The following is a 12,651-nucleotide window of genomic DNA, read 5'->3' on the forward strand; positions in this document are numbered from 1 at the left end:
GTGTGTGTGTGTGTGTGTGTGTGTGTGCGTGTGTGTGCGTGTGCGTGTGTGTGTGTGAACACTTTTGTATTGCTTGGGGATATTCCATCTGCTAGAAATGACAATGGATTATATTTTCTCTTTTAAAAGAGGGATATGAGATATTTACTGATGCAAAACTGAAAAAAAATGTTTATGGTTAAACAAAAGGCTGAACTCAAAATTTTTTTTCCAACTTCCAAAGATTAGGTGATGCCTGTAGAAGTCGGCAACAGTTTTTTTAGCTAACATAAAGTCATAAAAAAGACCGAAGTTTCAAAGAATTGGGATTTTAATCTGATACACCAACACAAAGTAGTGCATAACTACAAGGTGGAAGGAGAGTGTAGCTGTATTTTCTTTTACTTTTTTTACAAAAAGATTTTTAAAAGTAAAATGTGTGTTTGCATATTATTCTGATGCCCATGAATTAAAAACAATGCAACCTTTTGCTGTCTAACTTACTTGATTACCGTTATAAGCCTCGCCGTGTCAAATTTAATCTCAGGAGAGATGCAGCTCTTCTGCTGAAAACATTAGTGAACAAACCGCATCATGAAAATCAAGGATCAGGTCAAGTTGTGGGGATGTTTGAAGCAGGTTTGTTATAATACAATATCCCAAGCAGAGGGCAGATGTTGAACTAGATTCTTTCGCTGTCTATCATTTGATGTGAAAAATATTTCATCATAATCTATTTCAACCCATTAAATATTAAACTGATAATAATTTTCAATAGTTTTTATTTTTGATTTATTTTAACTAAGATTCAATACATGGAAGCTAAAAAGGTTGTGCCATTAGACCTAAATTGTGATTGTTGCATGTGGTTTTGGACTTTTGCCTTGGAGAGATTACTTTTATGGTGGGGGTTTGATGTTCTGGAGGCTGAATTTGTGTTCTTCTGCCACACAGAAGACTGTAATTATAACCAAAGTTTTGAAATCAGGGAACATTTCTGCAATTGAAGTGATTATAGGTCAACAAGACTCTCTGATCCTGCAAGCCCTCACTTCAGCTGCAGAAGAATCCTGCAGCATTGACTCCTGCACCTGTGGTGGTCCAAAGCTAACTTATAAAGTGCTGTTTTGTGGGGGGAAAACAGGAAAAAAAAACTTCCTCTTCCATGGAAAAACTAGGCCTACATTATGTTGGCTATTTCTAAAAGAAAAAGAAAAAAAATCAAGTAAAAAAGTTCAAATTTGTGGTTGACCAAGCAACGTTACACTTAATGGATGTGCCGTCACATGACACATCATCCTTATGAAGAGTTAATGAGTGGAGACATTAACAGTCTTTAGTGATCATAAAACATAAGGAGGCTCCTGCGCCTGTTTTTAGAAGAAAAGTTAAACCTTTTGACATTAAATTGATTGGAATAAAGCTACTTTAATATTATATTGTCACAAAATAATTTAAAAAATGAGAGAAATAAAAAAGGATTTTGAAGGACTGAAGCTCGAGGGCAAGCCAGCACACCTGTTTGATGGGAGATGGGAGGTAAGAACTCTAACTACAGGCCAGAGTCGGTTGGGGGCCAAGCAATGGGGCCAAACATCTTTTCATTAGCCGTATCTAATGAAACTGCACTGGGCCTGAGGAAGAAAGGCCTACTGCAGCGACACCCTGCCCTGCCCGAAATTACACCAGAGACTTTGCTACAAAGGAAGCATTCCGTCCACGCAGCGACACTGGCACTTGACACCAAATTTTAAACCGGCAGGTTGTTTCGTTGACAAGTGGAAATTTCCACTCTGGGCCCTTCCCATGGCGGGGAGACTTAAATAAAAAAAATTAAAAAAAATGTTTTCAAGGGGGTTTTAATCACGTGCACTAACACTCTTTGTGCCCCCTGACCCATCATTCCTGCGTGCTTTGTTTGAGAGCAGTTGTCAAGATGAAAAAATCTGATACTCTTTCTAATCACATAGGCTGCAATTACTGTTATTAAGCTTTCCTTGAGGGGCCTTTTTGTGGGACACCACTGACAGACACCAAAGACATTTAGTATTTTGAGGAGGGCATGAAACTGCAAATTTGTGAGCCTGGGCTGGTACTTAAAAGGGAGAACACACACATGTTCTCGCTTTAAGCACACAGGTGCTTACACACAGTTTATGTTAAGGATAATAGAACCAAGATGACTCTGAGTAGGAACCCTTAGCTTTTAAATAGTATTTATTTATTTATTTTTATTTTCACCAATTCTCAGTTTTAAGTCACAAATCAATATTTTTTGGATGGTTTTTGGATAAAACCCTGCTAAAGGAACATTTAAATGCACCATAAAATGACAATGTGTATAGACACCTGCAGAGATTTTCTGCTGACAGAGAGAACTCTAGCTGCAGCAGCCTCTCTTTTCATGCTAGCTCCGCTTATAGTTGTGATTGCAGTAACGGGAACCCAGTTGCATTCTCACCTCTTTGCCTTGGCGTGTTGCTTCTCTTGATGAGAAGATATCAAGTCTTTCCCAATCCTTGGACAAGAAAAGGTTTCAAACTCAAAGAGACTGCTTCTGGTGGTCAAAAAGATATCTGCCCTAATGAAGTTGATGAACCCGTACCCTCGTTTCCTGCCAAGTACGATTTTTGAGAAAAGGATCAATGCTTACTTGATTCCTTTCTATCTTTCAATGGCAAAATGCTGACTTCTTGCCATTGTTTTGTCCGGAAAACAATTTGTATTCTGCTCACAGAAAAAGTTTTTATGCTCGTCATCCGTATACGGAAGTGCCTTCCTGTTTTATAGAAGTACGGCTTTTATCAACAATTCACAATTTTAAAATAATATTCCTGCTGTAAAAACATGCTAGCGCTGATTTTTACAAACATAAATTACAAGTTGCACTCAGTCCGATTGTTTTTTCTTCATTTTTTTCTTATTAATGTTGCCAATTTTGTATCTGACCGATGTCTCTGAAATATGAGCCTGGATTGACCTGGATTGTTGCCCGTTCCTACCAGACTCCAGCCTGCTTCAGCGTCTGCGTGAGCTCGAGCCGACGACCTGGAGGTCAAAGTATTCCATCGATGACAGCCTTATCCCCCTCAACGCTCCGCTGAGCGTCCCGGCTAACATGTGCCAGTGCAGAGGTGTGTGTGATGAGAGGAGATGAGTCACAGGCTGGGGTGAGAGGAGGTGTCACACAGATAACCCCTACAGAAGGACAGCGGGGAGAGTTTAAGGTTTCACATCTGAATGTGTGTGTGTGTGTGTGCGTGCGTGGTCTTTGTGTAAAAATGATATACCCTAGAAAAGAGTATATAAAGAAATGTGTGTATGTTTCCATGCATGTGTGTGAGAGTGAAACAAGAGGCCCTGACCTGGAGCAGCACTGACATGAGCTGTCATCGAGATAGCTGCTCCTGATGCCGGAGAGATGAACGAGAGAGTATTGAATAATTATTTCAAGTTTGAGACTAAGTGCACTTGTCCCTGTATCGCAGCGCTGTCGAAGTCATTCCCAGAGCGCTAGAGTCCTGCGTGTTTTAATGAACCAAGAAAACGGTTTACGAATCATTAAGCCCCTGAATAATTTGAAGACGTGATGAAGAGGCGATTCAAACTTTTGAATCTGATGTGCCGACGTGTCTAAAACACGCAGACCGGAGTTGGAAACCACTGAATGATGGTAAGTCTTGCAGTCCGAGACTTCCAACTTGTGTCAAACGCCACTGTAAAATATAGGTGTGTTTTCATGACGTGACATGCAGAAATAATTGCGCTCCTGTATTTTTTTTCATATAGTTTTCAAAATTCTTTAAGCCCTCCCGTTATTTTCATTTCTGAGGTGCAGCAAAAAGTCCTGATCACGCAAAACAGACACAGTAATATTTTAATCAATATTTACTGCAATGATGATAATTGCCTCTTAGAGATAAAGGATGAATGAGAATAATCCACTTGTTTTTTTTTTGTTTTTTTTTACAAAAATAAAACTATTTCAATTTTCAAATATCCACTAGGAAAACCTATAGAGAAAGTTCAATGGCTATGCATATAAAAATTATATCTCTGTATGTTTTTGCTGCTACTTGTCCAGTCGTTCACCTAGAGCCAGTAATCTTTTCCAAGTCATCTACTCCCATTTGGTAGGATAGTAGTAAAGGATCACACTTGATTTCTGGTCCTTTTAGAATAGAAATCTTAAAAATGTGGCATGAACTTGTATTCAGCCTCCTATACTCTCACACCAATTAAAAGCAAGCAACTAATTGCTTTCAGGAGTCACCTATTTACTAAATAGAGAAAAAAAAACCTGTGTTTGCTACAGATTATAAATCAACAAACATAAAAACTAATGCATTTGAATAATAAGTCCAGACCTAAATCCAGTTTCAAATTAGTGGAAAGATTTGTACATTGTTGTCCTTGCAAGCTTTTCATCCAACTACTATGAACTTACACTGTTTTATAGATAAGAACGGTCAAATATTTTTGAATTTAGATGTCTTTAGTAAGTGGAGACTTTCTTGGGGTATATCCTAAAGGAGAGCCACATTTTCCCGATTATTATTTGTAAAAACAGTTGAAAATCAAGTATAATTTCGCTTCTGTCAGAAAATCAGAAAAAAAAACAAAAAAAAAACAGCTAAAACACTACATGGGGTCTGAATACTTTTGCAATGCACTGTATGTGGTGTTGAAGGCTTTTCAAAATGATATTTGAAACATTCCAGAGCAGCACGTGTTTTCAGAAACTATTCTTCGTTTACTGCAGGAAGCAAAAGATCAGAGCTGAATGCTTTACTTTGGATCTCCTCTGTTGTAACTCAAAACTCTGGCAGCTCATGTACATTCACCGTAATCTGGATGTGTGGTGAAAGACCAAAACAATAAATCCCTCATAACACTGCTAAACCTCCACTTCTCATTTATATTGGTGTGTTTTTTGCTGAACAAATAAAAGGTGTTTGGTAGTTTTAACACATTTTGCTGTTTTTTGTTGTATGAAGACAATTGTTTCCAAAGAATAAAATCTAACAGTGGCCCTTGAAACAAAGTAGGTACATGAATATTCATATCCTAAAAGTATTTAGCCTTTTGTGGTTTTGAATGCACTTAATTTAATACGGCTGTTTACATTATAAAAGTTGCTAATCTGGTTTAGGCAGAATGCAAATTTTCAACATGCATTGGTTTAGAGAAAACGGGGTGTTTATTGGAGATTGTCCAACTGACACGATATAAACATTTCATAAAGTTATTAAACAGAAAATGCTAAGCTCTCTCTACTCACGTCATTTTTTTCCAACTTTAATATTGTTAGGATTCCCATAAAATTACACAGGTTTCCTGCAAGTTAGTGAGCTACATGGTGAAGCATTTACATCCATTGACGAAATGTTAAACAAGAATACGTGTCGTTATCACTTTTTGCATAAAACTGCCTTCTTGTGTTACCATTGCAATGCTTTCCAGTGCTTTCTAATTAAGGTGATCCTTATCAGTAAAAGTCACACGACTTCCTGGAAGGTTGATGTAGACACACACACACACATGCGCAAACGTACAATTAAATCTCCAACATCTCGTGACGTCTAGAAGTAAAAGGAACATTTCCACAACAGAGTCTTCGAGTGCTCCCACTAAAACAAAGCCATGCGACTGGAACTCGTCGTCCTTTGTTCTTCGGAGGTGGTTTTACTGTCTGTAAACACTCGCCTTCTACTTTACGATGGAATGTCAGAGTAAAAAGCCTTTCTGAAGACTCCAGCCCATCACTTAGGCCAGTAGTGTCAATAGATCCGCTGCCTAATGACTCACCTGTAATTGCGTGAGAACAAGTTTCGGCAGGAGACTAAGTGGCACGTCACATTGGAATGACAAAGCCCTGAATCTGTTTATAAGAGTCATTCTGTAATTGAGCCCCTCTCCCCCCATTTACCTTCCCACACGCTCGCACTCAGTCACGCTCCTTGATTTCCTAAATTTCTTCAGAACATTTAAAGGATTACGTGGATTTCCTGCACGAAACCTAAACTTTAATGGCTTGTCTCGAAGCAGGCAGGCCAGTAAACTGAATGGCAGCTTTACAGGTGCTTCGGTAGTTTTAAATATTAGCTTCAAGGCCTCAGAATACCAACCATTCCTTTTGTGTACGTAATATGGACTGTTACTATAAATAGCAGGTTCTTGCAAAAATATCAGCATGGATTGGTTGAGATTTTGCAATTGAATTCCCAAGAAAGTGAACAAAAGGGATAAAAAAAACTCCCACATCTCAGCAACCCTCCCCCCGTTTTTAAACACTTCAAAATACAATTCTTCTGTCTGCCCTTCGTTTAGGAGCCCCCTCTTTTTGATGCTGATATGCAGGCATCAAAGAGAAGTAAAGGGCAATTAGTTGGCCTGAGGGCACTTCAGCATGCTGCACTAGGATAAAATCAAACTTGTGTGATTTGTTTAATAAATAAAACGAAATTAGGTGTGATGCATGTTGCAAGTTGTCTTTTTAAACTTTAAATTTTCCCACAGTGACTCTCCAACTTTAAAAAAAAAAAAACGGTCTGAAAACGAAAGCTTGAGCCTACCGCTATCCGTTAACATGTTGTGTTATTTTTAAAGCCCTGAAGGAAGTATTTCTGCTTGAACCTTGACATTTGATTAAGTATTAAATTTTTTCTCTGAAATTTCAAACAACATCCCCTATGGTTGACACTATAAAGGGGAAAGCTACGGGTTTATTTTCAATCAGAATCTTAAACTCTGTCATAATCCCTTCATGCTTAAAACATGTCAATATCTTTATCCATATCAATATTAATAATATGGAGAAAACGCTTTTCTGCAATAAGCACTCCAGGTTAGTTTTTTTGTTTTTGTCAAACAAAGGATGAATACATTGAAAAATACCATGTGTCTGCTGTGAAGTGTGGTGGAGGATTTGTGATGCTTTTTGCCTGCATTCCCTCCACTGGCCCTGGGAAGCTCGTTAAAGACTGCATGACACTATTAAAACCTATGAAATACCAGGACATTCTGCTGGACTCTGCCAGAAAACTTAAAATGGGTCGTTATCAGCAGTCAGCCAAAAATATTTGGCCAAATCCAAACAGAAATGGTTAGCAAACCTTAAAATCCAATAAGCCTGCTGAGTGTTTACAACATACAGCAAGCTGCAGAAGTGAACTGCTTATTTGCACTTTTTGACAGTTTGTCTCGTTGCATCCTCTTCACACAAAGTGCTCAATCTCTGCTGACGATCATGTTCCTTTAGTTTTTAAATATGCAATAAAAAAAGCAACAAAAAAAAGGCATCCTGTTAGCTTGTGTGGCTAATGATAGCTTTCTTTACAATGCTAATATAATTTTACTTGTCAATTAGCTTCTCACTGCAAACAGCTGTTAGCTTGTTACTCCCAATAGTAACTGGGCTCATCTGGTAATGCAAGTTAGCTTGTTGCTGTTAATAGTAATTATTGTATCATTGGTAATAATAGTTAGCTTGTAGCTTCTATTTAGCTGAAGAACAATAATTAGCATGTTCCACTGGTTTTCTGACTTAGAAGTAGAAGGTAGTTAACTGTGGCTTTGAATTATTGTCAATTTTTTTGTAGTTTCTATTTAAAGCAATTATCAATGTGCTAGCTAGAACACGTGCCTGGTATTCATTGTGCTTGGTTTAATTCCACCAAGTAACCTGGTGTAGTTCGAGGACTATGGAACAAGAGCATTAAAATATCGTTCTGCTATTATCAAACTGCATTGTTTTCATTCAAATATTATCTCTAGCAGACAATTCACACCAGAGTGTCATTCAGCAGTTCAAAGGGATACTCTCTCAACATTATCATATAATTTGGGCCAGTCGTCAGCTTGTAAATAAGTTATGTTGAAGTCTTTTGTCTGGCGGGGGACACGTTGGAGACAGCCGTCTTTCCTCCGCCGGCATGAGCCAGAGAAGACAAAGGCAGGAGACAGAGCGTCTAACCTTTGATCTTTCTAAGGACTCAGCCACGTTGTATCGGGGCATCAGGCACAGTCATGCCTCCAACGTGGGGACGTCTGGAACAACAACAACAACAAAAAGAAAACAAAACATCACCCCAACACAGTCAGGCTGAACAACACAACAGGGTTGGAATGGGTTTATCAAGTATCACATCCACCACATGTGAGCTTACCTGACTTTAAAGTGAAATTTGAGGACAACTTAAGCCCAATAACATAAAGACCTTCCAGCTTTGAGATGCTCTGTAAATATATTTGCAAGAGCTTTTCATTAAAAAAATGTAATAATAAATGTACAAATTAAATAAATGTTATTTTATTTATTTATTTAATTATTTACAAGTTATTCGTGGGTGATGTCACTTAATAATCAACGTTTTCTTTTATGTGAATCCGGTAGAGGAGGCCCCAGGCAGAAATGACTACATTCATATTTAAAATCTGATGGTTTGCACAACTTTCAAACTCTAAAAAATTGTTGCAATTTTATTACAACTGGTCTATTTATTTATAAACTTGTCTTTTTCAGATGTTCTTCCTGTAATGTTTGCTTGGGTCAGTTCTGTCTTTGCTTTTTCATATTTTCTCTTCTTGTCCCACTCTTTGACTCTGAACTGATCTATCCGAACTGAAAAACAAATCATAACTGTAATTCATGTAATAATTAAACTTGTCTTGCATTAATTTCAGTTTAAATTACACAAAAATTTATGGAGATTGACAGATTTCTTGTTGACAGTTTTCTTTTATTTCTTAAGTTTACTTTAATGCATTTTAATTTGGTTCTTAACTGGTTCAGAAAATGTCAATAAATAACTTTAAAATTGTATTTGCTAAATAAAAAATAATATTTTTGTGACATGGCTTGTAGGTGGTAGAATGCAGTTCATTTTTATTATGAAAGCAATAAATATTTCTAGCAAATAACCTAATACTTTTGGGGGTGTTTTTTTTTCTCTTTTTTTTTAAAACTTTTGCTACTATATTTTGAATAAAAAAAAACAACTTACAAAATCCAATATACAATATGGAAGGATAAACAATTTCTTTATGTTTAAAATAAGAACTCAATTTATTTTTAATGTGTAGATATAAATATATATATATTTTGTCAAAATATATGATCATATTGTCAAAGAAAACAAAAAAGTGAGACAAACATACACCTCATTAGAGTTATAAATAAGGGTCCAAGTGAACATTTAAAAAACAAAAACAAAAAAAAAAACGACCTTCTGATTTGTTTTAGTGTCCACATTGCTTTGTTCAAGGCGCTATTTTTGTCCAAGAGTTTTTGCGATGTTGTTCGCTTAGCGGCAGCCACAGCCCTCCACTACCATTTCCTGGTAGTTTCTCAGGACCACCTTGTCATGTTCGTCCACGTAGAGCATGGAGATGGCGCTGAGCTCTGTTGGTACGCAGCAGGCCTTAGGAATGTTGTTATTCACAGAGTTCACCAGCGTCTGAACAATGGCGTGGTTGGTGGAGTTTAAATGATCTGCCAGGGGGAAGGGGCACTCCCCGTGGCAGTAATACGCCTGATAGCCAGGCGGCGCCACTATCCAGTCATTCCAGTTTACATCACTGAAGTCTACGTACAGTGCATGGCGCCGGCAGTTGCGCCTGCCTTTGCGGCCCCGCTGTTTGGGGCTGCGCTTGGTCCGCCGGGTCAGCGGGTGACCCTTACCGTCATGACCAAAAGTAACCAAAAGAGGGCGTAACTGTTCCCAGTCCTCCCTGGGCTCTTGGTGCACTGAGCGGCTGATGCGGACGTGTCGGCCCTGGTGGCGCGGGGTCTGGTTGAGGTGCAGAACCTCCACAGCCAGACCGTAATTAGGGAGGCCCTCGCGACTCCAGCGCAAGATGGCAGGGCTGACATCAAAGGACTCCCACCGCGACGCGTTGTGCCGAACGAGGCGCGTGTCCAGAAGCTGGGTGATGAGCTGCCCGGGCCGCGGGGGCTTCAGGACCTCGTAGATGTTTATGCGGTGCAGGCTCTTGTCGTCGTCGGTTTCCTCGTCAATCTGACTACGGTAGAGTCTTAGCTCTGCAGAGGAAAGCAGCTCGTCCTCTGGAATGCTGCTGAGGTTGAACAGGAAGCGGAGAGGCATGGATTCTCCATCACCCAGCTCATGGATCCTCTCCATGTGCTCTAAAAATAAGGAAGAGAAGAAGTGTGGGATGTTTGTCAGGATAACGCTTAGAAAATCTGGAATAAAATAAATGCATCTGTTAATCTTTTAAGATCCCTCCTCCTTATTGTAAATGACACCACTTTCCTGTCATGCCTTTTAAGATCTCCGAGGCAGGAGAAATCATAAGTAGGTCAAAATTTTGTTACATTTTCTTTACCTTTCTTTTACGATCGTCCTGCCATTCTCCCTGCGCTTTTCTTTGAGCACTTTGCTGAAACATGCATTACACCGAGGGTGGTGATTAACGTACCACAGCTACAGCATAAACACAGTGGAGGCTCCCTGTTCCACTCACAGTCTGCAGATTTCTGGCAAGATCACCATTGTTGGGGAAAGGAATGTTGTGTCTACTATTTTCCTGCTCAATCCACCCCTGTTATTTCACACCCAGGCCCTAATCTGGCCCAGGTGGTTCTTATTATTAAAACCTGCTGTGCTTTTGATTGCCTCCGCAGTTTGTCCACTTAAGACATTTATCATTTTCATCATGAATAATCATTAAGGAGTCAGACAATACGATAGAATCTTATATATCTGAAGCCTGTGGGGGGAAAAAGGCCACTGTGTGGGAATGCTATGCACTCAAAACCAAAGGATATTCAGGCTTTTGAGCACGCTCACACACACTTCTCTTGTCTTGTCTGCTTTGTAGCTTAACAGAAAAAAAATACTTTTTTCCCCCACTCCCCATTACACCTGGTCAATAAAAATCATAATTTTCCAGGCTGAAGTCCACAATGAATGCTTTGCCTTTCCTGTAAACATGTCTCCTCATCTAACCATCCATCTGCTGAAGGCTCTTATACCTCCCTGTGGTTTAAACTTGACTGAGTCACACACCATCACACAACAGTGCTCCATGAAAGCAAGCTCTCCCACTTCAAATGCTTCAAAGCATGTTATTAAGATAGTTCAGCAAAGGAGGTGAGGGTAGATGGTTGTAGAGATGCACAGACCCATGCACAAGCTGAGCTATTCATAGGGTAACGTGAATAGACAGACTGTAATAAAATCATTGACGCAGTATTTGTCATTCCGGCTCTTGCATGAACCACATGACTGCCAACAAAATGGCTTTTTTTTTTTGTCATTTTGTGTCTGATGCAGTTGTACCGCTGGTGGCAGACACACCCGTAGCATGATTTTCTCTCCACCGTGGAAAAAGGAAATATCTGTCTTGGAACATATTGATAATACCTCACTTCCTACTTGCTGGGCTACCAGTGATATAATACCAATGCAATCATGCAGTGTAAGAAAATTAGGTTTGTGGTTGCAGTAGGTGTTATTTCATAAATCAGTGATCATATTCTCTTGTATTTGCAGAGGCTAGAATTACAACCAGCATCAAATATAAAATCTGATAATAGAATGAGGTACAAATAAAAAAAGATGATTTATTTGCAGGCATGAAAAGAAGCAGGAAGGGACACTGTGGACTTGCATGTGGTGAATTAACAAGGAGCTGGCTTGCAGCTTAGGATTACTTCAAGTCCACATTGCACCTGTGTTGTTTTAAACACAAATCGAAACGTTTTTTCTACTTGTAATTGGATGTTATGACCCAACTTGATCCAGCTCCACCTAAACAGCCTGACTAATAACAGCCTATTACAGCCTATTTTTCTCTTTAAACTGGAAAAAAATAAAAACTGGTGGAAAGCTGCACTGTTCCTTTAGAGTTTATTCTAGATTTTTATTCAAGTCTATGGACTAACATCCAAAACAACAGTAAATAAAAGTGATAGATATGAATAATCTATCACTTTCTATCACTTTCTGTTGTATTTTTTAAGCTTATCTTACCATGGGAATCTCATGATTGGCCCTTGACTGAGCATCATGAAGTAATGTTTTAAAATAGCTATGAGGTGAAGCGAAGACCCCACAGGAACAGACAGCCTGCCAAATTGTACAGCTAAAATTAGCTTCTTATACTTGTATTCATCTACGAAGAGCAAAACACCACAAAGAAGTATATTGGCACAATAAATACTTAAAATGTTCCACTACATTTAGTGAGTATATTTGTCCTATAGTATAGTATATAGTATACATGTTGATTTAAACATCATAATTCTGATTTTTAGAGTCACCTTTATTATTGTTTTTATTTTTATAGACAGAAAAATTGTTATTGCTTTTCTGATTTTATTAAATGCGTTTAGATGTGAAATATTTACTTTTACATTTTTTGAGCTGTTTCAGTGACACTTGGGTATTTTTACTCTACGTTATCATGTCATACGGCTCTCATGCCAGACCATAACTTTTTGTCTTTTGATTGATATCGGTGTGGTTCTGAAGTGTGTTTGATAAGACACATTATGAAAAAAAAGTTTTAGTCATTGTTCTTCTGTCATAAAAACTCAGTTTCCTAAATCTGACATTTACCATAATTAACTCTTAACTTATTTTGGAAACTCTGAATCCTTTTCTTTCAAACAGAATATTGCTTTGAAGCTTTTTATTCTACATCTGT

General features: G+C 38.4%; 1 protein-coding gene across 1 annotated transcript in view; it reads right to left on the reverse strand.

The window, feature by feature from the left end:
* Positions 1 to 8,328: 8,328 nt before the first annotated feature.
* bmp4 (bone morphogenetic protein 4) overlaps positions 8,329 to 12,651 on the reverse strand; it is a 10,834-nt gene continuing 6,511 nt past the window's right edge. Inside the window, exon 4 of the mRNA XM_008399777.2 lies at positions 8,329 to 10,126. Coding sequence (XP_008397999.1) covers positions 9,285 to 10,126 — 842 coding nt within the window. The 3' untranslated portion in view covers positions 8,329 to 9,284. The remainder of the gene's footprint in view (positions 10,127 to 12,651) is intronic.

Source organism: Poecilia reticulata, linkage group LG22 (assembly GCF_000633615.1).
Source record: "Poecilia reticulata strain Guanapo linkage group LG22, Guppy_female_1.0+MT, whole genome shotgun sequence".
Taxonomy (NCBI): Eukaryota; Metazoa; Chordata; class Actinopteri; order Cyprinodontiformes; family Poeciliidae; genus Poecilia; species Poecilia reticulata.